General features: G+C 45.0%; 2 protein-coding genes across 3 annotated transcripts in view; both read left to right on the top strand.

Annotated features, from left to right (window-relative positions):
* ZNF662 (zinc finger protein 662) overlaps positions 1 to 11,977 on the top strand; it is a 38,283-nt gene extending 26,306 nt beyond the window's left edge. The window contains 2 exon segments of the mRNA XM_089919095.1: positions 2,371 to 2,453; positions 5,337 to 11,977. The gene's annotated coding sequence lies outside the window, so the exon portion shown is untranslated.
* A 53-nt stretch (positions 11,978 to 12,030) lies between these two features.
* The window catches only part of GASK1A (golgi associated kinase 1A), a 68,596-nt gene continuing 55,135 nt past the window's right edge, over positions 12,031 to 25,491 (top strand). Inside the window, exon 1 of one of the 2 annotated variants that reach the window (XM_022553962.3) lies at positions 12,031 to 23,520. In XM_022553962.3, coding sequence (XP_022409670.2) covers positions 23,518 to 23,520 — 3 coding nt within the window. In that variant the 5' untranslated portion in view covers positions 12,031 to 23,517. The remainder of the gene's footprint in view (positions 23,521 to 25,491) is intronic. The other variant, XM_022553954.3, reaches the window with a different exon arrangement.

Raw genomic sequence — 25,491 nt, 5'->3', positions numbered from 1 at the left:
GTAAGGGTGGCCTCTGCTGCTGTTCTACTTCCAGATGCTTTGCTTTTCATAGTGTCAACTGTACAGATCACACCTTTTTGCTTAAGGCCATATGTTTAATATGTCAGTAATATTAAGTATCCACTGTAAGGGATGTTTATTACAAAGATACGATGACAGTATCATTTAAGACAGTATGATTTAAGAGAATTAAAGTACACAACTACAAGGGGTGCCCAGTTACTCAGTATGAATCCCTGCTTTTGTTACCTTTGGACAAAACCATCCATGAATTTAGCAGCATTACCTGTGTAGGTTTGCATTGTGTTGTTTTATTTGTTTTTGTTTTTGACAGTGCCACAGGGCTTGTGGGATCTTCGTTCCCAGACCAGGGATCAAACCCAGGCCCCCAGCATTGGCAGGTTAAGAGTCCTAACCACTGGACCACCAGGGAATTACCACATTGTGTTTTCTTTTAAAGTTCTTTTGTTTACACTTATAGCTACTCTTCCCTGTCCGTTCCCCGCCCCCCCCCCCCATTCCCACCCCTGGAATCCCTGCAACTATCAAGATGTGGGTTTTAGCCTCCCCTGACAGCTCTTTCCCTGACAGCCTCAGCTTCCTCTACCTTCCTGGATAGCTTTCTGGTTTCACTAAGTAGGGTCAGTGGAGGAAAGGGCTATGTGCTGACTGTATAAAGTCTTTTGTCTGATGGACCCTGAGACTTAATAGCAAACTGCAGAGAAGGAGTTGAAATGGAAGTTGTTTTTAAGTCTACGAGTGCGTGCGCTTTTATGCTTATTAACGATTTCCAATCTAACTGATGACGGCTATTTGTATTTCAGGTGTTGCCTTTAATGTGTAAACCCTGCTGATTCATTCTGTAGGATGGCAGAAGGCTTACTTCCTAATGATGAACTAGTTAACTGACCTAGAAACGGAGTTAGAACTATTAGTTTACAAATAAAATTGCTTGGCTTCCCTGATGCAACAATATTTAGAACTTGGAGTATTTGAGACATGTCATGAAGTTGATGGATCATTTAATATGGTAGTGTTTTTCTTCTCACCACCTATCCCCAACACTCTTATAAAATTGAATGGTCATCTTATAATCAATCTGTATTTAGAGGAAAAAAATAGTAGTAGAGAGACATCAAGTGTTCCTAATATGGGATTTCCCTGGAAGTCCAGTGGTTAAGACTTCGCCTTCCAGTACAGGGAGTGAAGGTTTGGTCCCTGGTCCGGGAGCTAAGATCCCATATGCCTGTGGCCAAAAAACCAAAACAAAACAAAAGCAATATTGTAACAAATTAAATAAAGACTTTAAAAATGGTCCCATATCAGGGCTTCCCTGGTGGCGCAGTGGTTAAGAATCTGCCTGCCAATGCAGGGGACACAGGTTTGAGCCCTGGTTCGGGAAGATTCCCCATGCTGTGGAGCAACTAAGCCCTGTGAACCACAACTACTGAGCCGGTACTCTAGAGCCTGCAAGCCACAACTACTGAGGTCCGTGTGCCTAGAACCCTTGCTCTGCAACAAGAGAAGCCACTGCAATGAGAAGCCTGCACACCGCATCGAAGAGTAGCCCCCGCTCACCGCAACTAGAGAAAAGCCTGCACACAGCAACGAAGACCCAACACAGCCAAAAAAAAAAAAAAAAGAGATCCCACATCAAATCTAAAAAAAAAAAGATGTTCCAAATGAACTATTTTCAAATTTTCAAACTATTTTCAAATTCCATTTTGACTTTGAAAATAAAATATTTTCAAATTATTTCAAACTATTTTCAAATTCCATTTTGACTTTTACTACTGTCAAACTGTCTGACTGTGTGGATTCTTGGGATCTTTTTTTTTTTTTTGGCTGCATCGTGTGGCGGGCAGGATCTTCGTTCCCAGACCAGGGATCAAACTCACACCCTCATGCAGTGGAAGCATAGAGTCTTAACCACTGGACCACCAGGGAAGTCCTGACTCTAGGGATCTTAATTGGAACTCCAGTTTTCTTTTCAGCCCATAACATTCTCTCCACTGTAGCACTGTATGCCCTAGTTTCCTTTTCTGTCCTCTTTCCTAAGATGTCTTCTTTGGAGTACTGAAAATTAGTTTTGTCAGTCCACCTTCGCATCTGTTCGCTGAACCAGTCAGCTGAATATGTACCTGGGAAATAGTATGCTAATTATATTCTCCACACGATTTCTGTTTCTGTGTTCCCTCTTAAGCCTGCTGTCTCACCTCTGTGACTTGAGAATTGCCACCGATACAAGGCAATAACTAATGAATAGTATTGATAGTTCATGTAGCCCCCAAAAAGAATCGGTCAGATGTTATATGCAAGAATTAGGGTCAGTAGAATTATTGTCACTAATGCTTCTTTCTTTACTTTCAGTTCCTGAGAGTGTTACCTTTCCCTGAGACAGGAATAAAAGAGGTCAGACGATGACAACAGTGTCCTTAACAACCTGGCCCCAGGTGAGCTGGGTTCCCTCTGCCCCTGCATGTATGCATGTGCATATGTACAGAAATATTTATATATGCACATATTAAAGTATACAAGTGTGTATAAATATGTTTATATATGTTACATATGCATATATAAAATATATGTAACATACTTATATATATAAATATGTAAATTTGCTTTCTCATTGAGGTATAACTTATAATAAATATAACTCACTGTATAGCTCACTTTTTAGAAATATACACACCTGTAAGACCATCATTCATATTGAGACATAGAGCATTATCAGTACTTCAACAGACTCCCTCATGCAGCATCCCAAGCAGTCCACCCCAAAGTTGACCTTTATGGGACTTCCCTGGCAGTCCAGTGGTTAGGACTGCACGCCCTCACTGCCAAGGGCCTGGGTTCAATCCCTGGTCAGGGAACTAAGATCCCACAAGCCACGTGGCCAAAACAAAACAAAACAAAAAAAGATGACCATTATTTTGACTGCTATGACAATATATTAGTTTTATTTGTTCTTAAATTTCATGTAAATGGAATCATTCAAAATTTACTTTTTTGTATCTGCCTTCTTTTGCTCAGTTTTATGTCTGTGAACTTCACCCGTGTTGTTGCACATAGCAGTAGTTTGTACTTTTTCATTGCTGAATAGTTTTCCATTATATGATTATACCACATTTCATTTATTCATTCTACTGTGGATGGACATTTTGATTGTTTCCAGTTTTCGACTACTATGAATAAGAAGGCAGTGAACATTCTTGCTTATGCCTTTTCATGAACGCATGCACTCGTTTCTCTGGGGTGTATCTTTAGGGGTCAAATTGCTAGGTCATAGGCTATACATTTGGTTAGTTTTAGTAGATGTTGCTCAACAATCTTCTGAAATGGTTGTTCCAATTTATACTCTTACCAGCAGTACAAGAGAGTTCCAGTTGCTCCACATCCTTGCAAATACTTCTCATTAATTCTTTTTTTCCGTTTTTTTTGCTGTACGCGGGCCTCTCACTGTTGTGGCCTCTCCCGTTGCGGAGCACAGGCTCCGGACGCGCAGGCCCAGTGGCCATGGCCCATGGGCATGGCCACTCCATGGCATGTGGGATCCTCCCGGACCGGGGCACAAACCCGTGTCCCCTGCATCGGCAGGCGGACTCTCAACCACTGCGCCACCAGGGAAGCCCTCTCATTCATTCCTGATATCATATTGGGGTTTTTTAATTGCCTTTTCTCCATTAAGGAGTGATACAGAGCACCATTTCATATGTTTATTGGATATGTGGATGTCCACTTATGTGAAGTCACTGTTGAGATACGTTCCCATTGTCATTTTTTTCCTCCAAGTTGTAGTAATTATGGATATGAGTCCTATGTCAGATGTATGTATTATGAAATTCCTTTTCCCAGTCTGTGGCTTGCTTTTTCACTCTCTTATTAATTTATTTTTTTGGCCGTGCCTCGAGGCTTGTAGGATCTTAGTTCCCCAATCAGGGATGGAACCCGGGCCCCCTGCAGTGGAAGCGCAGAGTCCTAACCACTGGAAAGCAAGGGAATTCCCACTTTTTCACTCTCTTAATGTTGTCCTTTGATAAACAGACTTTTCTCTAGCCCATCTCAAGTAAACGGTACTTTCCTATGCTACTCTAACCTCACTACCTCTACATGGGGGTGGGGAGTCATGGACAAATGTGAGAGCATTGTGCCTGGGGTCGTGAGAAAGGAGACAAGAATGAGGAAGAACTTGGATGAAAGCACAATTGAGAAATGACAGGAATGTGAGCAGCCCAAATAATCAGCCAAATATATTATACAAAGTGGGAAGGGGCTCAGAGCTAAGGTAGCAGCCATATCCCATTATATGTTAGGTTTTCTTTTATATATATACATTCATGCTCAGGCCCAAGCCTAGCTTCTATATTATAGTCTATTTGGAGGTTGCTTATGTTTGGAAGCTCATAGTGAAGATGTATTTTGTTCTAACTGGGAAAGTATGTGGAACTCTGGCTGGCTGTCTACCTTTAATTTGTGTCCTCTTCCTCTACACCTTCCAACTTTTACACAAAAACCTCTCAGGCACATGAGGGACCCAGTACTAAATATACGTCCTTGTAGATGCTGTTCTCAGCCTCTCATTGACAGTTTTGACCATCACCAAAGTCCTGAGGCCTGGGATAGAGGAACTTGTCGTTTCAGGAATCAGTGGCTTTTGAGGATGTGGCTGTGTACTTCACTGACAAGGAATGGGCCAGCTGGATACTGCTTAGAGGGCCTTGTACAGGAGCGTGATGCTGGAGAACTCTATGTAAGGCCTTCCTATGTAAGGCCTCTCTGCTGCTGTTCTCTCTGGGCCCTAAGAAGTTAAAGGTTCTCTTATAACTATTAACTGACCCCAAATGGCGATGTTAAGAGTTTCCAGGTACACAGAGCCCTGGAGTCTATTTGACTTCCAAGAAGGCTTTCCTTCTTTTTCCATCATAAAAGCTGTCCTCCCTCTGTACCTGCCTTAGAGGTGATTCTCTGGGTACACCAGGGCTCGAGCAATCTCTTGGTACCCTCACCCTAGTATTGAACCTCCAGATTATCTTGAGAGAACTCAGCCCCTTTGTCTCCATGTGGGAGTTGCTCCTAGGAGCCATACATCTGTTTTCCACAGTTAGAGAATTTTCCATTCTTTCACAAGGAAGGTAAAACATTTTGTTTTCCTTTAAATAGAAATTCGCCTCCCAGAGTGTCTCAGGCTACCTTGGAAGCACTGTCCAAGATCTCCTCCCAGAACCTGTCCTGTACCTGTTTAGGGTACCTCTTGCTCAGTTCCCCCGGGGTTACTCTCCTCGCCGAGACTCCGTGTGACTCTGTGCTTCACTGTGTTGTTTCTTCTTCTCTTCAAGCATCGTCCACTTCCAAACTAGCTCTGATCTCTCATCTTGAGCAAGGGAAAGAGTCGCGTTTCACCCAGCCCCAGGGACCCCCAAGCAGGAGGAACAGGAGAGCAGGTTCTACAGGTGAGTTAAACAAGGAATGCCCTTTGTTTTTATTTGATTAAAATGAAAATGTGTGTTCTCTGTGCCCAGCATCATGGAGTGTTTGGGATCCTTAATCACACTGTTTCTGATTGGTCTGTTTTTCATCTATTTAAATGGAGTACGCAACACCGTCCTTCAGTGTCTTACGTACTAGGATGCTTTTATCCCTGGGGATATGTGGAATGATTTTTCGAAGTACTTTACTGGTTATGTGTGATAACCATTTACCAGTTTCTCCCAGTTTTACAAAAATGATAAACTCAGTGCAAGTATTATCTTGTCAACTAATCAACAAAACAAATAGAAAAGATTATTTTTGCTTTTCATGATTATTAATAAGTTAAACATTTTTTAAAATTTGATTCTTATTTTATTTTGGAGTACAGTTAATTTACAATGCTGTGTTACTTTCAGGGGTACAACTAAGTGATTTAGTTATACGTATCCATATACCGATTCTTTTTCAGATTCTTTTCCATATAGGTTATTACAGAATATTGAGTAGAGTTCCCTGTGATATACAGTGGGTCCTTGTTAATGATCTATTTTATATGTATATTAATGTGTATATGTTAATCCAAACCTCCTTATATATCCCACCTGCCTGTCTTTCCGCTTTGGTAACCATAAGTTTCTTTTTTAAATCTGTAGTCTGTTTTGGGCTTGTCAAGTAGTTCATTTGTACCAGTTATTAGATTCCCCCTTACGCTTCACCTACCCAGGCAGATGTCAACTCCTGCAAAACCGCTCTGCTGAGGGTTCGTCATCCGTACGTGGGGAGACCCTAAGGAAGGAGGCTGGAGGTGGGGACCTTACTGCTAGGAGACTTGGAGACTAGGTGACTTGTCAAAGCTCTTCGAGGCCAGCGGGTCCACCATCCTTTGGGTGCACTAGGCTTGGTTAAGCTGTAGGGGTCCCGCCTGGATCTGGGGATGGTGGTCCCATGCAGAGGGGACCAGGCACTACAGGGCCAGCGGGAGCTCATTTGCTGGCACATCCTCCCCAGCTCCCTCAGCCCCAGTACCCTCCATCCTTGGGACCCAAGCCTGCGCAGGCTCCAGGGATGTGACATTAGCTCAGGTTACCAGGCCTGAGGGGAATATAGTAGGCATTTCTTTCCTTCTTCTTTTTTTTTTTTTTTTTTTTGTTTGTTTCTAATTTAACTTTTAGGTTATATTGGAGTAGAGCTGATTTACAAAGTTGTGTTTATTTTAGGTGTAGAGCAACTTGATTCGGTTATAAATATCAATATATCAATTCTTTTTCGAATTCGTTCCCCATTTAGGTTATTACAGAGTGTTGAGTAGACTTTCCTGTGCTATAGAGTGGGTCCTTGTTGATGACATATTTTCTATATATATGAGTGTGTGTATGTTAATGCCAACTTCCTAATTTATCCCTCCTGCTCACCCTCCCCCTTTGGTAACCATAAATTTCTTTTTGAAGTCTGCGAGTCTGTTTCAGGCTTGTGAAGTAGTTCATTTGTATCAATTTTTAAATTCCACATGTAAGTGATATCCTATGATATTTGTCATTCTCTGTCTGACTGAGTTCACTTAGAATGATCACTTCTAGGTCCATCCATGTTGCTGCAGATGGCATTATTTCATTCTTTTCTTTTTTTAATGTCTGATGGATACTCCATTGTGTATATCAACCACATCTGCTTTATCCATTCATATGCTGATGGACATTTTGGTTGCTTTCATGTCTTGGCCATTTTCAATAGGGCAATGAACGTTGGCGTGCATGTGTCTTTTTTTTTTTTTTTTTTTTTTGCAGTACACGGGCCTCTCACTGTTGTGGCCTCTTCCGTTGCGGAGCGCAAGCTCCGGATGCACAGGCTCAGCGGCCATGGCTCATGGGCCCAGCCGCTCCGCAGCACGTAGGATCTTCCTAGGCCGGGGCACGAACCCGTGTCCCCTGCATCGGCAGGCGGACTCTCAACCACTGCGCCACCAGAGAAGCCCCATGTGTCTTTTTGAAATAGGATTTTCTGCGGATATACTCCCAGGAGTGGGACTGCCGGATCATTTGGTAGCTCTAGTTTTAGTTTTTTAAGGAACCTCCATACTGTTCTTCACAGTGGCTCTTAACCAATTTCCATTCTCACCAACAGGGAGGAGGGTTCCCTTTTCTCCACACCCTCTCCAGCATTTATTGTTTGTAGACATTTTGATGATGGCCATTCTGACTGGTGCGATGTGATAGCTCGTCATTTTCATTTTCATTTCTCTGATAATTAGCCACTTTGAGCATCTTTACATGTGCTTTTATTTTCTTTTTCCCTTAAACAGTGTGAGTAAAAGTTATCTCTTGAAATGGGCTTCTGGAAAGTCTTCCCGTTTTTGAATTCTTCTTCGATGACCTATCCCAGGACATTACTTAAGGGCAGGTATCACTTAACGCCCCTCAGGCCTTGTGAACATTAAGTGCCCAGCAGCACCGGGTTTATAGCTGTTGTTACAGGAAGCGGCCACAAGGCGGCAGGATTTCTTCATGCTCCAGTGCGGTGACTCAGGCAGCCAGAGCCTTAGGGAAGGTTGTGTTCCTGGCTTGTAAATGAGAGGGGAGTGTGCCAGCACAAAGACTCAAGGGCTTGTGCCTCATTCCTTCTTCCCCCTTACCCTGGCAGATGCCAACCCCTGCATAACCACTCTGCTGAGGGTGCTGTCGTCCGTACATGGGGCTACTCTAAGGAAGGAGGCTGGAGGTGGGGACATTACCACTAGGGGACCTGGTGACCAGGTCCCTTGTCAACGCTCTTTGAGCCCAGAGGGTCCACCATCTTTTGGGTGCAGTAGGCTTGGCTTAGGTGTAGGAGGGCCTGCCTGGATCTGGTGATTGTAGTCCCATCTAGAGGGGACGGGGCACTCTGAGTCCGGGCGGGGCTCATTTGTTGGCACATCCTCCCCCCTGGCTCCCTCAGCACCAGTGTACTCCAGCCAGGGGACCCAAGGCTGCTCAGGCTCCAGGGATGTGACACCAGCCCAGGTCACTAGGCCTGAGGGTAATAGAGTAGGCATTTCTTTCCTTTTTTTTTTTTGGTTTTGTTTTTCATTTAACTTTTACTTTAAATTGGAGTTGAGTTGATTTACAATGTTGTTTTTGTTTTAGGTGTACAGCGAATTGATTCAGTTATAGATATCCATATGTCTATTGTTTTTCGAATTCTTTCCCCATTTAGGTTATTACAGAGTGCTGAGTAGGGTTCCCTGTTCTGTACAGTAGGTCCCTGTTGATGATCTATTTTATATATGTGTGTGTGTGTGTGTGTGTGTGTGTGTGTATGTTAATGCCAACCTCCTAATTTATCCCCCCTGCCCACCTTTCCCCTTTGGTAACCATAAGTGTCTTTTTGAAGTCTGAGAGTCTGTTTCTGTTTTGTCAAGTTGTCATTTGTATCAATTTTTACATTCCACCTATAAGTGTTATCCTATGACATTTGTCTTTGTCTGACCGTGTTCACTTAGTTTGATCACCTCTACATCCATCCATTTTGTTGCAGATGGCGTTATTTCATTTTTTTAATGGCTGCATCATATTTCATATATATGTACACCACATCTTCTTTATTGAGCACCTAACGTGAACCAAGTATTATTGTGTGGAGTTTATATTCTTTATCTCAATGGTATAATAGCTCTGTGCAGTAAGGGGTTATTATTGTCACAATTTTTTTTCCCATAAATAGATTTATTTATTTATTTATTTAGCCTGTGTTGGGTCTTCGTTCCTGCACGTGGGCTTTCTCTAGTTGCGGCGAGTGGGGCCTACGCCTCGTTGCAGTGCGCAGGCTTCTCACTGCGGTGGCTTCTCTTGCTGCGGAGCACAGGCTCTAGGTGCGCAGGCTTTAGTAGTTGTGGCCCGAGGGCTCAGTAGTTGTGGCTCATGGGCTCTAGAGCTCAGACTCAGTAGTCGTGGCACACAGGCTTAGTTGCTCTGGAGCATGTGGGATCTTGCCATGTCCCCTGCATTGGCAGGCGGATTCTTAACCACTGCACCACCAGGGAAGTCCTATTGTCAGAATTTTACGAATGAATACATGGGGGTTTACTGAGACGTTTGAATTCATATTCAGTGAATATGTCTCCACGTGTGACCATGGTTGCACCACTTTCGTTTTTCATTTACCCCTATTGCTGCTTTGTGCCCCACTCTAGGTTCTTGAGGTAGGTATCCCAGGCTTCTCTCTCTTCACTACTCCTGGCCCTGCCGCTGAAAGACCTCCCGTGACCTGGCTCCCGTACACGGAGCCTGTGGAAGGGCCAGTCGCAGCCTCTGTCTACCCTTCCATACTCAGAACTGAAGATCTTACTCAGAGGCCTTACTGGTGAGGAGTCAGACACTCACAGAAAATAATAGGAACAAAAGACAGAAAAGTTGGGGAAAGCAACTGTAGAGTTTATCACAGCCTGGCAATGGGGAAGAAGGCTAGAGAACCATGTTGGCTGGCAATCGATGTTACATAAATGAATATGTATGTGAAGATCTGATCGTTTATGTAGCAGAGCCAACTGTTGAGATAGGCATGTATGACAAGAAGATGATAGCTGCTTGGACTTGCTAAAAATTGAATTAATTTTAAGCAAAATACAGTGTTTAGTGAGAAGTGGCTGTGCCTCAGTATATTTCCAATGCCAAGGATATGCTGGTACCTAATTAGGCACCTGAGTCTTGTGCCACCCTGTGATAGAATCTGCATTGCATGCCATCCGTGCCAGGAGAACCAACTGCCAGTCCAGCAACTGGAATGGAGGAGAAGCCCTCAAGTGGACACTATAAGGTGGAGGGTTATTGAGATAATACCTGAAACAATGTCCTGAGAGCACCATATTGCTGGATTTGACTTTAATAAAGTTTTTGCTCCAGGCATATTGATACCTCAGAAAAGCCTGTGTAATTATAACAAAATTAGAAGTTTATGTTTTCTTTATTGAGTGTTGTAGTACAATGGGAACTGACACAGCAGAATTTGTTAACATTGCTAGAAAGTGGGTGATGTCCTTCTAAATTTCACTGCATCTACCAACTTGTAGGCAATAGGGATATGGTGCAACCAATTTAAATTTTATATTTTAAAATACCACTCAGCAATGTTTAACTTAATACGATGATTTGAGCACAGACATCCAACTCTCTAATTCCCCATCCTTGTGACTGATCTTGTCCTGAAAAGAATACAAAAGAGAAGAGAACAAATAGCAATATACTACCTTTTGCCTCAATTCTTAAGGACTTTTCTTCATTCCTAAGGACTTGTGTAGATGGATCTGAATTGATCCTGAGGGATGACTCAAAGCCTTTTCTGAGAAAGTTTCTGTTTCTTAGGCAGCAAGTAGAGGAGATGTGAGCAAGGTTTTATTAATGTCCCTGAGTTTGGAGGAGCTAGGGGGGCATACTGAGTGACTGTTGAGGGACCAGATGAGAATGTCAGTATTTGTTGCAATAGCTCAGTAGTAATAGAAGCTCTATTAAACATTAAACAAAGCCAAAGATGGATGGGTCTTCTCTCTATCCTATTCTGAAGAATAGGACAAAGAAGGAAAGTACACACAACATGGCCAGATCACAGGGCTTCTCGGTCAAAGATGAAACTGATAAAGCCAGTACCTGGTGGACTGGCATCATCAAATGTGAGAGACACTCTGTAGGTTCCCCTCAATTCCTGAATTCTGGTCGATCTTCAAATGGGAATGTTGACTCGTATCAAACAGTCCTGGAGCTTACTCTCTGCGGGCAGGACCGCTCACACGGGCAATGAGCTCATATTGCCATTCACCAAAGAGTCACTTATTCTCTCTGCGGGAGGGTTATTCTTCACACTCTGTTGAAGTCAGGCTTGGCCATGAGACTTGTTTTGTCCAATGCAAAGTGACCCTGACCCAGCCTCATGCACAGCATCCCGTTCCCTTTGAGTAGAGTGCCTCCCCTTCCCGAGTTGCCTACTTAGAGAGCTGCTACTCATCCCAAACAGTCAGCTGGCTCAGAAGCCTTAGCTCACCTATTCAGGCAGGTGTCAAGAGCAGCCTGCTCATTCCTTTATGATAGCTCTAGTCATATTATTCACTTCCACACCTTCTCTCTCCCACCTGGAGATCCTTGTGGGCAGAGGATAATGTTCTAGTCATCTTCGTCACCCTGGCCCCTTACATAGTTCATGGCACGTAGGAGATACTTAATAAATCTTGGATCAAGAAGTGAGTGAGTGAAATGATTTCTGCAATCAGTAGTTACAGCATATATTGGACAGTTCACGCACGTCAACATTCATTTATTCGGCAGGCATTTACTAAGCTCATTCTTTGTGCCAAGCATCGTGATAGGTGCCAAGATTACATTTGTGAATAAGTTAGTCGTGGCATCTGTCCTCATATTGCTTAGGAAACCTACAAGAAGATAGACAGCCATATACAGTGGAAGGCAGGAGTCTGGCAAGAAATACAGTTTCATGAATCCCACCCACATTGAAAGATCAGAGGGCAGAATATAAGAGTGGGGTGGGGGACTTCCCTGGTGGTGCAGTGGTTAAGAATCCGCCTGCCACTGCACCACCAGGGAAGTCCCCCACCCCACGGAGCAACTAAGTCCGTGCGCCACAACTACTGAGCCTGCGCTCTAGAGCCCACAGCCACAACTACTGAGCCCGTGTGCCACAACTACTGAAGCCTGCGTGCCTAGAGCCTGTGCTCCACAACAAGAGAGGCCACTGTAGTGAGAAGCCCGTGCACCACAACGAAGAGTAGCCCCCGCTCACCGCAACTAGAGAAAGCCCGCGCGCAGCAACAAAGACCCAACGCAGCCAAAAATAAATAAATAAATTTATTTATTTATTTTTTAAAAAAGGGACTTCCCTGGTGGCACAGTGGTTGAGAGTCCGCCTGCCGATGCAGGGGACATGGGTTCGTGTCTCGGTCCAGGAAGATCCCACATGCCGTGGAGCGGCTGGGCCCGTGAGCCATGGCTCCTGAGCCTGCACATCTGAAGCCTGTGTGCTCCGCAACAGGAGAGGCCACAACGGTGAGAGGCCCGCGTACCACAAAAAAACAACAAAAAAATGGAGTGAGGTGGGGCTTGCTCAGGTTAAGGTCTGTCCAATGCCTATGGCAAGAGGTTGTTGAATTAATGCCTGTTATGAAGCTAGGAGGCCCTCGAGGCACAGCGGGCTCAGAGCCACAGATCTTCTTGGCGAGGAACAGATTACGGGAACAACTGTGCTCATTTTCCTGGGTGTGTCTTAGTTCTCTCTCCACCCTTGTGAGGCCAGGACATGATACAGCAGTTAGGCAAAACCCCAGGCTGAATCAGAGCACGGAAGAGCTTCCATATGGAATGTTGGCCACGCAGGGGTGCTATTTACTTCTTCAAATCCTCATTATTTAAAACATTTCTCTTATACTCCTGATTCTGGGACTAGCCCAGGTGGTCTCTGTCAAACCGCACCCGCCAGCCTTGGAGTTCAGTGCACTTCCTCATTTTTATGCCTTCTGAGGGGATTGCTGTGTGTGACTGGGGAGAGCAATTCAGCATACCCATTACTATGCGTTCTCGGAATTCATCCTCAGGTCTTAAATGGTGTGATCAGCTAGACAGTGTCTCCTGACCTTGAGAAGGGGCGATTGGCATTAGGAAGCACGATGAGCTGATGCTGCCTTTCACTTATTCTCTAGACTGCTGCTTGGCTCCAGGAACAAGGTCAGAGAATCATCATAGCTTTTCTGAGGGCTCTGTGAGCAAGGCCTTGATGAGGCTGGAAGAGAAGACAGCTATCATTTGATGAGCACCCATTAGGTATTACGTTCCTTGCGTTCATTGTCTATTTAAAACTTTATAATAAACTTCACGAGGTAGGCATTATATCCCCATTTTATAGATGAGGAAACTGAGGCTGGATGGGTACATTATTTGTCCAAGGTTATACAGCCCAAAGTGGTGAAATTCAGTTTTAAAATCAGGTCTGACTATCTCCACAGCTCCAAATTCTCTTTCTTCGTGTGATTTGCAAGATAGAGCCCCTGCCCTTGTAGCATTTGTAACTTGCTAAGGGAGACAAGATTCCTGAAAGTATGTTTAACAAAAAAAGGTGACAGCAACTTAAACTTGATGAAAGAGAGCTACTTTTATTGACATGGGAATGGTCACAATATATTGCTAAGTAAGAAAAAGCAAGCTTGAGAATAGCAAGGTAGGCTCCAGTGGAGGCAAACAGTGAGGTGTATCGTGCCCCTACCCAGATCAAGATAGCCCAGACGGCTTCCTCACGTCTTCTGCCTGTCAGCCTCCTCCCAAGGATCAACCACTGTAATGATTTCTCTTACTATAGGTTAGTGTAGATGACAAACAAAATAATTCAGTATCTGCTCTTTTATGTTTAGATGCTTTTACCACATTTTGTCTGTGAGGTTTATCCATGTTGTTACGTGTAGCAGAGGCTTTTTAAAATTGCTGAGTACTATTCCCTTGCCTGAATATACCACTGGTTGATGGATATTTGGGTGGCTTCAGATTTGGGGCTTTTGTAAATACTATGAACATTCTTTTACATGCCTTTTGACTGACCTATTCATGTATATCTCTTGAATGTCTATAGGTAGATAGATACATTTATATAATTTTATATTAATTAATTATTGTATGAGTGGAATTGCTGCATCATACAGGTTAGGCATATGCTTGGCTTTGACAGATACTGCCAAAGGTTTTACAAAATAGTTGTAATGATGTATCCTGCTTCCAGCAGTGTATGAGAGTCTTAGATACTCTGCAGCCTCCTCTTCATAGTCTTTTCTAGTTCCCTGAACACGGATTGAACCCATGCCCTCTGCACTGGAAGCACGGAGTCTTAATCACTGGACCACCAGGGAAGCCCCTGGGTAGTCTTTTTAATATTAGCCATTCTGGTGTTAGTATAGATGTAACATATTGTGGTTTTAATTATAATTCCCTAATGACTAATGATGTTGAGTACCTTTTTCATATCCTTATTGGCCATTTGGATATTCTTTTTGTGTAGGTAGTAGCGTTGGGGTGAGGGTTCTAACTGTGCCTGCAGGGGCTGGCATGGTTTGAACTTCCACTGGCACCAGGAGAGGGAGCCCGCAGGGTTTCTTACAGGCCTGTTGAGGTGTGGGGCAATAGGAGAAGAGGGAGGAAAGAGGCTTGAAAGCTGTTAGTGATCAAATATCAATAATGAAGTTATACTCTTTATTACAATGTTGCTCAGATCTGTGGTGATAAGATAATAAATTTGAAATAGCCAATACTCACCTCGTTGCCTACATTTGGAACACAAGATAAATAAGTATGAAAATGAGATGCTGGTTATCTTAACTCTTTGGTCTGGACCAGGGAACTAGCCTTTAAATGTGGTATGTCCTGCTTGGCTGAGCTGTGACTGTTTTACAGGTGAGAACTAGTGGTAGAATTTCAGGAAAAAAAATACAGTCGTGACATAAGCATGGATCCTTGACTCCCCAAATAGTAATAAGCTTAAAGAATATGTCTTATGTAAGTTATTTCTTCTCAATTCTCACAGAGACTGTGGAATAGAGAGGGAAGGCATTTTATATTTGCTTTTGTAAGGAATATAAATGTTAATTAGCTCGCCCGTAGTTACTGCTTTCTGGAGCAGTAATTTCAGACAAGGATTTTGAAATACAAGGTCAAAGTGTATTTAAACATTTTAATAATGATTTCATTATTTTAACATTAAAGTACATGCTGACCATAAGGTGGTTTACAGCCTCATCCCTGGTCATGTGCCTTGAGTCTAAATTTTCTCTGACCTGCCATTAGAGACAAAGTTTAAGAATTACTGCATAAGGGATGCAGCTCTTAATAAAACAAGGTCCTAATGTTCCAGAAACAAAAGGAGCCACCTGGAGGGCGCAAAGGGCAGTGGGACTGGCAGGCCCTAACTCGCCCCTCTATAATTTGTTGTTTTTCCCTTAGAGTTACTGAATTTTCTCCTCTTTGACAGTGTGTCTGACCCTTAGTTTACTCAGATATGGTTCCTCTCTAGCCAAGGCAAGGACAAAAATCCATTTTACGCTTTTCCCCAATTCCATGAGTGGTGGAGCCTAGATTTTGAGGCTTACTTTTTCCATCTATAAAATGGAGACTATAACAGCTACTTGTGGGGCTATTATAAATATTTTTTAAAAAATTAAATGTGCATGTTAAAACCTTGCACTGTATACCTGATCATTGTGGGTGCTCGGTAAGTGTAGCTAATTACTCATTGAGTCATCCATTCTGGAAGTTGATATAACTGATATAGACTCCGAGCTTCCTTTAGGCAAGGGTGACTAACCCCCTGGTTTGCTCCGTACTGTCCCAGTTTTAGCACTGAAAGTTTAGCATCCCAGGAAACCCCTCCTCAGGACACAAAAAGTCCCAGTTTTTGGTGATGGATGTAGAAGTCTGGGGGAGAATATAGAACCCCACAGGGCTACCTGAAAAATAGGGGCCGAAAGCAATGCTATTTTTAGTGTCAGATGGATATGGCGTAGATTATCTGCCTTCTGTAGTTGCTGTTGCTTATTTTTTTTCCCCTTACCATTGATGCAGGCAACCATGATTTATGGTTCACAGAAATGGAGCATTCATTGTAACATCACTCCAGATGATGTGACTTAAACGTCCACCTTAAGTGTGTTGTAATCACGAGCACTAACAGTCTATTTTTCTTTTTGCTTGTGAGTTGACTATTGGACTTTGTATTGAGATGGTGCTAGTTTAATTTTTGACACTGAATATCATGACCATGTTTTCTAAGAGTTCAGATAATGAAAGCAAGAATGATTATCCTACCAATGCCAGTATGACACAGACATCACTGAAGAAGAAGGCTAAATGACTTATTTTTTTATTGAAATATAGTTGATTTACGATGTTGTGCCAGTCTCTGCTGTACAGCAAAGTGACTCAGTTACACACATACAGACATTCTTTTTTTTTTATATTCTTTCCCATTATGGTTTATCCCAGTAGATTGGATATAGTTCCCTATGCTATACGGTAGGACCTTGTTGTTTTTCCATTCTAAATGTAATAGTTTGCATCTACTAACCACAAACTCCCAGTCCATCCCTCTCCCTCTCCTCTTCCCCCTTGGCGACCACAAGTCTGTTCTCTATGTCTGTGAGTCTATTTCTATTTTGTAGATAGGTTCATTTGTGGCATATTTTAGATTCCACATATAAGTGATATCATATGGTATTTGTCTTTCTCTTTCTTAGTATGATAATATCTGGTTGTATCCATGTTGCTGCAAATGGCATTATTTCTTTCTTTTTTATGACTGAGTAGTATTCCATTGTATATATGTACCACATCTTCTTTATCCATTCATCTGTTGATGGACATTTAGGTTGTTTCCATGTCTGGGCTATTATGAATAGTGCTGCTATGAACATAGGGATGCATGTATCTTTTCGAATTATAGTTTTGTCCAGGTATATGCCCAGGAGTGGGATTGCTGGATCATATGGTAATTCCATTTTGAGTTTTCCGAGGAACCTCCATACTGTTTTTCATAGTGGCTGCACCAACTTACATTCCCACCAACAGTGTAGGAGGGTTCCCTTTTCTCCACACCCTCTCCAGCATTTGTTATTTGTAGACTTTTTAATAATTAGTGATGTGGAGCATCTTTTCATGTGTCCACTGGCCATCTGTATGTCTTCTTTGGAGCAGTGTCTATTAATGTCTTCTGCCCCTTCTGCCCATTTTTCGGTTGGGTTGGTTTTTTTGGGGTTTTTTTTTTTTGAGTTGTATGAGCTGTTTGTATATTTTGGAGATTAAGCTCTTGTCAGTTGCATCATTTGCAAATATTTTCTCCTATTCCATGTGTTGTCTTTTCATTGGTTTCCTTTGTTGTGCAAAAGCTTGTAAGTTTGATTAGGTACCTTTTTTTTTTTTTTTTTTTGCGGTACTCAGGCCTCTCACTGTTGTGGCCTCTCCCATTGCGGAGCACAGGCTCCGGACACACAGGCTCAGTGGTCATGGCTCACAGGCCCAGCCGCTCTGCGGCACGTGGGATCTTCCCAGACCGGAGCACGAACCCGTGTCCCCTGCATCAGCAGGCGGACTCTCAACCACTGCGCCACCAGGGAAGCCCCATATTGTTATTTTTAAATTAAATCTAGGTAATATCTGTTTAAGTAGTCCTATTACATTTCTGTTATCTTTTTAAGCAATCTTACATTTATATAGCTTAAGAATATACAATGATATAGTTTATATAAATATCCAATAAAGAATTTAAATAAATTACTATATGAGAGAAGAGAAAGAAACCAAAATTTTGTTATATTTTTCTCACATATTTTTCATTGCTACTAATTACTATTGCTAAGTAGTCCTATTTTTGTTTTGTTTAAATAATAGACTTTATGAAACAAAAATAAATAATATAGAGTAATAGATAATTTAATATGACATCTGTTTCTATATTTTTATGTTGAAGTAATAGCACATATATGTATAATAATTTGTTATATATTATGTTATTATGAGACTTTTTGGTATGATAGGGCTCTTTTTTTTTTTTTTTTTTTTTTTTCCGGTACACGGGCCTCCCACTGCTGTGGCCTCTCCCGTTGCGGAGCACAGGCTACGGACGTGCAGGCTCAGCGGCCATGTCTCACGGGCTCAGCCGCTCCACGGCATGTGGGATCTTCCCACACCGGGGCATGAACTCGTGTCCCCTGCATTGGCAGGCGGACTCTCAATGACTGCGCCACCAGGGAAGCCCTGATAGGGCTCCTTTTTTTGACCTGGGAGGCCTTTCGTCCTAGATTGACTCTCTAAGCGCTTAGCCCTCCTACCTGTATGTCTCAACTTTTACTATAATAATGTCATGGAACAAACTTCTCTAAGACTCAGTGATTTCCAACCGCAGCGTTTATCCTCATGCCGCTGGGGCCGCTGGGTGTGACTCCAAGCAGTGAGTTGGGCTCAGGTCTGTCCCACGTGTCTCATTCTAGGGCTCAGACTAGAGGGTAGTGGCTACCCAGGGCTTGTTCTTTACATGGTGAACCCCCAGAATGAAAGCCAAGTGATGCTGCACAAGCAGATACAATGCCTCTACTTGCTCACATTCTAACGGTTATGGTGAGTCCATGGCCAAGCCAAACGACAGTGGCACAGACACATGCTCTGCTCACAGCAGGGCGAAGGGGAGTGAATATTTGCTGAGCGATAATCAAAGCAATGCCAGCCCCCTGGGAAGAGCTTCCTGTGGGCCCCACTCAATGACTTCCATTTACTTCCCATCGACGGTCCCTTTTTGCAAGTGGGGTTGTGAAATACGTAATTCTTTTGGCTGAGTACACTGCTGCCCTCTAAAACACAAGGGTTCAGTGAGTGAAGATAAAAAGAGAAAATGTGAACTGGATGTTAGCCACAAAGGAAGCTTCTTTCTTATTCATTCATTCCTTCATTCATGGATTCAACAAATGATTTTGAAAGTTTGTCATGACACAGGCTTTGTTCTGGATGATGTAATTTATATGAACCCATTATGAGGTTGTAGGAATCCAGGGAGGTGGGCTGGGCAGGGATGATGGTTCTTATTTGTCAGGCGAGGAACGTGAAGCCATTGGAGCAGAGTTGCTTTACTGAGTACCCGTGCTTGGTGAGCGGCAGATTCATTATTGAACCCCAGTCTTCTCTCTTATTCCTTTATTCAAAAGCATTTACTGAGCAGTTACTTGGTGCTAGGCAAGTGGACACAGAAGGCCCAGAATGGTCCCTTCCTCTAGGGAGTCCAAGGTCCATGAGAGAGACCAACAAGGTAATAACTTCAGGGAACATGCTGTGCTGGGTCTTCAGAATAGAGAGGATTTGGGGGTGGGGGTGAATGGCAGTGGAGCTGTGTCCGGTTAGAAGTGAGTCTATCAAGAAAAGGCTTTGAGGGACTTCCCTGGTGGCGCAGTGGTTAAGAATCCGCCTGCCAATGTAGGGGACACAGGTTCGAGCCCTGGTCCAGGAAGATCCCACATGCTGCAGAGCAACTAAGCCCGTGTGCCACAACTGCTGAGCCCACGTGCCACAACTACTGAAGCCTGCACGCCTAGAGCCTGTGCTCTGCAACAAGAGAAGCCACTGCAATGAGAAGCCCATGTACCACAATGAAGAGCCGCCCCTGCTCGCCACAACTAGAGAAAGCCCACAGCACAGCATCGAAGACCCAACGCAGCCAAAAATAAATTAATTAAAAAAAAAAAGAAAGAAAAGGCTTTGAGATGGAGGGAACTGCACTTAAGAAGGTTTAGAAATGTGTAAGAGGCCTGAGAGGTCATCAGAAGTCAAACGCTGAAGGACCTTGAAAGCTATGCTGAGGAATTTTCATTTAATCCCAAGAGTTATGGGGAGCAGGCCAGTGGCAGGTCCACATTTACATTTTTGTAGTGATGTGCAGGATGGATTGGAAGGAGCAAAAGCAGAGCCTGGGAGTCCCTCCAAGAGTTCTGTGAGTGAGACAAGAGTTTGGGTCAAAGAAGTGGCAGTGAGAATGGATAGGAGAGCGATTCCAGAATCATTTAGAATGGCCATTTAGACGTGGGAGCCAAGAAAGAGGAGTTGCTTAGCTCAGCAGTTCTCAGCCTGGCTGTGCTTTAGCCTTAATTATGGTGCTTAAAAAATGGATAGATTCTCAAGCCTTGGAAATTTTGATTTAGTAAGTCTGAGTTGGAATGAGACATGGAACCATACCAATGAGTGGGCCAGTTGTGGGAATTCCCTGGTGGTCCAGTGATTAGGACTCCTTGCTTCCGCTGCAGGGGGCACGGGTTCCATACCTGATCGGGGAACTGAGATCCCGCAAGCGCAGGGCACAGCAAAAAAAAAAAAAAAAAGTAGCCAGCTGGGCAGCTGTCTGCGGTACCAATTTATAAGGAGCTCTAAAAGTCATTAGAGCAAATTGTAAGTCTGACTCCTTGGGAACGGTTAAGGTGAAGATAGATTCACTCCGCGATGAAGTAGGAAGCTCTCTCTGGTGGAAATAGTAAAATATTCCTCACTAGTACCAACCTGTCTCAGTTGAATGTTTCTCACTTGCAAGGTCCACTGTGTAACCAGAGGCCCTACCAGTATCCTGGGAGCAGCCAACTCTCAAGCAGCCCAAGTTCTGAAAGTAAATACTGCCTGGAGTGCTGTTTCCTAGAAAGGAGGGATTTATTGGTTGTCTACATTTAATATAACTTCATAGGATTTCAGAGCTGGAAGGAATCAGTGTCAATTAGGAGTTAGTAAAGAAAGGGAAGGCAGGAGTCTAGGCAGGATCTTGTGAAAGGCAGGTGGATGATTGCAGAGCCCACGTGCGTCCTCAGCTGGATAGTTTATCTGCTTCCTCAGCTGTGGTCATTCCTGGACACTGCTCACGTTCATTCTGGGTTATAAAAGTGGCAGTTGTTCATTTACGAATGGAGTTCCTACATTCACCATCTGGGTAGTTGATCCTTCTCTGAGCAGAGTATCAGGTGAACAAAATGGTGCTGAGCTTGGGAGTCGGGCTTCAGAATGTAGGCTTTTCACTCCCTGTTCGTATGCGACCCTTCACTTGTCCGGACCAGGTCCTGGAATAGCTTTTCCCAAGGGTGTCCCATGAGTCCTGAGAGATGACTCCTCTGAAAAAGAGTTCTACATCCAGTAAACCTGGGAAAAACTGGGCACTATCCTCCTGTCTCAGAAAACCTCAACATATATTAGCATCAAAGGCTCTGGCAAGTCCTATTGCCAAAAACAAAAAACAAAGAAACTGTGCTCAGTGTTCTCAAACTTGACCAACAAAATCCCTGCCTTTAAAATTCCTTTTCTATATAACAGATACATTCTGTAGAAGACCACAAAGCTCTTTGAAAACATTAAAGAAATGTCTCTGTTCTACTTTCAAGTACAGTGTTTTTCAAACTATACTCAGTAGTGGATGTTAGGGAAATAGAGTGATTAGAGACCACCGTTAAAAATAATTAAGATGGGGCTTCCCTGGTGGCGCAGTGGTTGAGAGTCTGCCTGCTGATGCAGGGGACATGGGTTCGTGCCCCGGTCGGGGAGGATCCCATATGCCGCGGAGCGGCTGGGCCCGTGAGCCATGGCCGCTGAGCCTGTGCGTCCGGAGCCTGTGCTCCACAACGGGAGAGGCCACAACAGTGAGAGGCCTGCGTACCACACACACACACACACACGCAAAAATAATAATAATTAAGATGGAATAGAATAGAACATATTGGAGTGCACTACGTGTAACAGTGATTTATAAAACTTTGTTTTAGTTACATTTGTACGTATATGTTTGTGTAAAAGCTCATGACAAAGAATGTACATCTTATGTGGGTTGCAGTCAGAAAAGGAGACTCAAAAGACCACATCGTCTCCCCAAACATCTGGACAGAACACAAAAAAGTTTGTACTGTCTGTCCCTCTCCCCCTTCCTCCACATTCCTCAGCCAGCACTCAGATTCTCAGTTCTCGCCGTCCTCGCTATGCACAAATAAGCTCTGGTTTTCAGCACCGCATCCTGCCTCCTGTTCCTGGCTTATCGATTTCTTCCTCTTTCTCACGTGCTCTAGCAAATAGGCTTTGGTTTACTAAACTACTAACTGACTATCTGGCCTCAGGAAAGTCACTTCAACTGCCTAATCCTCAGTTTCCTTATTTGAAAAATGGTGGCAATAAAATTCCTCTCTTAGGATTGCTTGTGATGATGAAATGAAATAACCTCTGGAAAGCATCTGGAACAAGATAAGAACTGAAAAAAATACTTTCCTTTCCATCTGTTGTAGCCCCAGCACGCACGCACACACACACACACACACACACACAATTTAAGGAGACCCTCTTAAGAAGCGCTGTCATCAGTGACAACCTCAAAGCATTCTGTAGCAGGGAACTTCTGGGAACATACCAGTTTTTGTCCATCTAATAATGGTTCGTACTAGTTTCAATCTTGGAGGGTAATATTTTAGCCTGGTTCCCAGATTCTCTGAGTCCTACTGCTGACTCTATCCCCACCTCCACCTTCTTGCCTGCAGGCTGTTGAGAATCCTGAGATACAACGTTGGGCTGCTTAGGGACACTGGTCTCAAAGAGGTCCAGGCACTGGTAGAAGGTCACTGAGCTGTTTACAGAGGGGCCAGCCCCCAATTCCAGGGCTATGGGCTCCAAGCCCAGTCTTCTCTCCAACAAGGAGCATGAAGACCCAGGGGACACAGGGCCCTGCGTTCGCATCCTTAGCAGAGAGGTTGGTATCAGTGGCTTACTGCAGCAACTTAAACACTGATTAGTTCTCAAGGAGAAAACCTGTTCATCGTTAATGATCTTAAGTGGTCAACGGATTCTCCTTCCGTGTTTCCTTCCAAATCGCCCTTGGGGACTGGGCCCAAGCAAGGCTATGAGATGCCAGTAAAGTTGTCTTTCTGAGGCTTTGCAGGGGAAAGTAGTTTGGGAGACCCTCCGCAGGAACCCCCGGGTTGCCAGGGGCTCACAGTGCACCGCACCCCTTGGAGGAGAGATCGAGGCGATGTCCCCAGGCCTTGCGCAGCGCCACTCGCCCCCCAGCCTCGGCTCATCACCCAGCGGACCGGTGGGCGGGGCCCATTCCTTCCTAGCACCTGGGCCCCTGCTTCAGGCGGCTGCGGCTGCTCGAGCCCGGGGCAGGGCTTTTATTGTGAAAGGAGCTCCCCCCTCCCGCGCTTTCGGGGAAGTGGGGAGGCTGGGCCGGGACTCGACGCCAGGACTTTGCAAACTCTGCAAACTTCCCTAGCTGACTGAGGAGGCTCGAGGCTGCGGGAAGGCTACCGCAGAACGACAGATCCCGCGTGTGCATTCTCCTAGACCTCCTCTAACGAAGCCTAACCTCAGAGCATCCCGCCGCGCATCGCCTGCCCCGGAGTTGGCCGCTAGAAAGCTGTGGCCCCTCGGTCCGGATCCCGCGTCCCGGGAAGCCCGGAGAGCCACGGTGCCGGGGGCGGGCCGGGGCGGCGGGATGAGCTGGCGAGCAGGCTGAGCGCGCCGAGGAGCCGGTCCAGCCACCGAGGGGGACATGGTAGGAACCACGGGAGGGGACGCGCGTGTGGGGTGGGCACCCAGACAGATGACCGTGGGAAGCGCCCCCGCTCCGGGCACGCGGAGCCTGCGCAGCCTCCTGGGGCCAGAATTGTTCCCCGAAAGTTGCAGGAGGGCGGGGACTTCGGACGCTGGCAATCGGCTTTTCTGCTTGCCTTATGGGGGAGGACCGTAATAAGGCGGCTTTCCTTCTGGACCTGCACACCCTGGCTGCACTGTAACCCTCTGGCAGCGCTGCACAAACTCCATCCAATCCACAACGCAGGGAGAGGAGAGGATTCCGTGGGACACCCAAGGCAGCCTTTGGAGTCACTTTATTCTCAGAAAAATGCGTGTGAATTCTGTATTAGCTTATATCTTAGCCATGTTTTAATATTAAGAAGTAATGCCTTGGGACTTTCCTGGTGGCACAGTGGTTAGGAATCTGCCTGCCAATGCAGGGGATGGGGGTTCGATCCGTGGTCCGGGAAAATCCACATGCCGCAGAGCGACTAAGCCCGTGCACCATAACTACTGAGCCTGTGCTCTAGAGCCTGCGAGCCACAACTACTGAAGCCAGCACGCCTAGAGCCTGTGCTCTGCAACAAGAAAAGCCAGCCACCACAATGAGAAGCCCGCGCACCGCAACCAAGAGTAGCCCCTGCTCACCGCAACTAGAGAAAAGCCCGTGCACAGCAACAAAGACCCAACACATACAAAAAAAAAAGAAGTAATGCCTTACACTTATTACCATAGAATTAATTTGGCCCTGGTAAAGTTCAAATGCCTGTCTCCCAGTGCCCTATTTCCCACCACCTCCTGGGACCACAGGGCAGGTATGGGAGCACTGGACGGCCTGGGGCATCATTCATGAAGCCAGGGACCTTGTGAACAGTGGCCCTTCCATCGATAAAACTCACAAACACCAACAAGCAGGAAAAATAGACCCTTTGAGAATGTGATCCGGGCAGCTTAACGCACAGGTGCAGCCTCAGGAAAGGGGCTTCCCTCAGCACTGGCTGCTGATCAGCTCTGCTTCCAGGTAGAAGCTACATGGAGCTGCCAGCCCCCCCCCCCCTCCTGCAGTTCACCGTCCTTCCCCGGGGGCAGGGGCTGGTGTCAGCTACTAGGATGACTTTGAACTCTGAAGGAACCCAGAGGGGCTCTCCTGTCTGCTTCTATGGACAGCCCTCCCCCTCCCCACCCCAAGCTCATAGAGGGCAGATTGGAGCTCAGGGGAGATTCTCCTCAAGGAGCTTAGCTGTGGGGCTGGAGTTGAGAAGGTGCCCAGAGATTCCCCTGTAGGATGGATGGTCTCTGGGAGAATAGTTCCCTGTGTTCCAGGGTGTCCTGGCAGTGTCAGAACCAAAGGCAGAAGCCTGGTCACCAGGAGCGGGGGCCTTATGAGGCTGGGTGTGTGTGTGTATTTCACTTTACCCCTGCATAACACCTTCTCCCCAATCCTCAGAGTTTTTTGTTTTTTTTTTGTTTTTTCCCCTCAAGGCTGCTAAAGAGGAATTAATAATGGAATCTTAAGGTTGGAAAAGGGGAGTGATCAGAGGTACAGGAGGTGAAAAGTGTGGAGATTTTTTTACCACAAAATTCCCTATTTGGTGGCCAGAGTGTTTCCAGAAGAGAGTACGGGCTAAGGCCACCCACTCAGGGCTGTTACTGCTGTCTACAGGAGTATTCTGTCCATGGCAGAGCCTCTCAGGCCTCCTGTGGTGGAGGCCGGTGCAGGAGGGAGAAGATACCTGCCTTCTGCTCGGGCAGCCTCTGGGTGCCACAGTGATGTGATTGCTCCACTGCCAGGGTGGGCTTCCTGTTTCCGTGAGCCAGCAGCCTCCTGGCTTCTCATCCCCAGTTCTGGGGTGTGTTAGGAAGAGGACTTGAGTCAGGATTTCACTGTGTCTGGGTCCACTGGCCAGAGAGAGGGGCCTGATGGGCAACCTCTGGCAGCAAAATGGCCTTG

This window comes from Delphinapterus leucas, chromosome 10, assembly GCF_059928025.1.
Source record: "Delphinapterus leucas isolate spDelLeu-1000000601 "Yukka" chromosome 10, BTC_Dleu_Yukka2, whole genome shotgun sequence".
In the NCBI taxonomy this organism is placed as follows: domain Eukaryota; kingdom Metazoa; phylum Chordata; class Mammalia; order Artiodactyla; family Monodontidae; genus Delphinapterus; species Delphinapterus leucas.
This window is presented reverse-complemented; position numbering and strand designations above follow the sequence as displayed.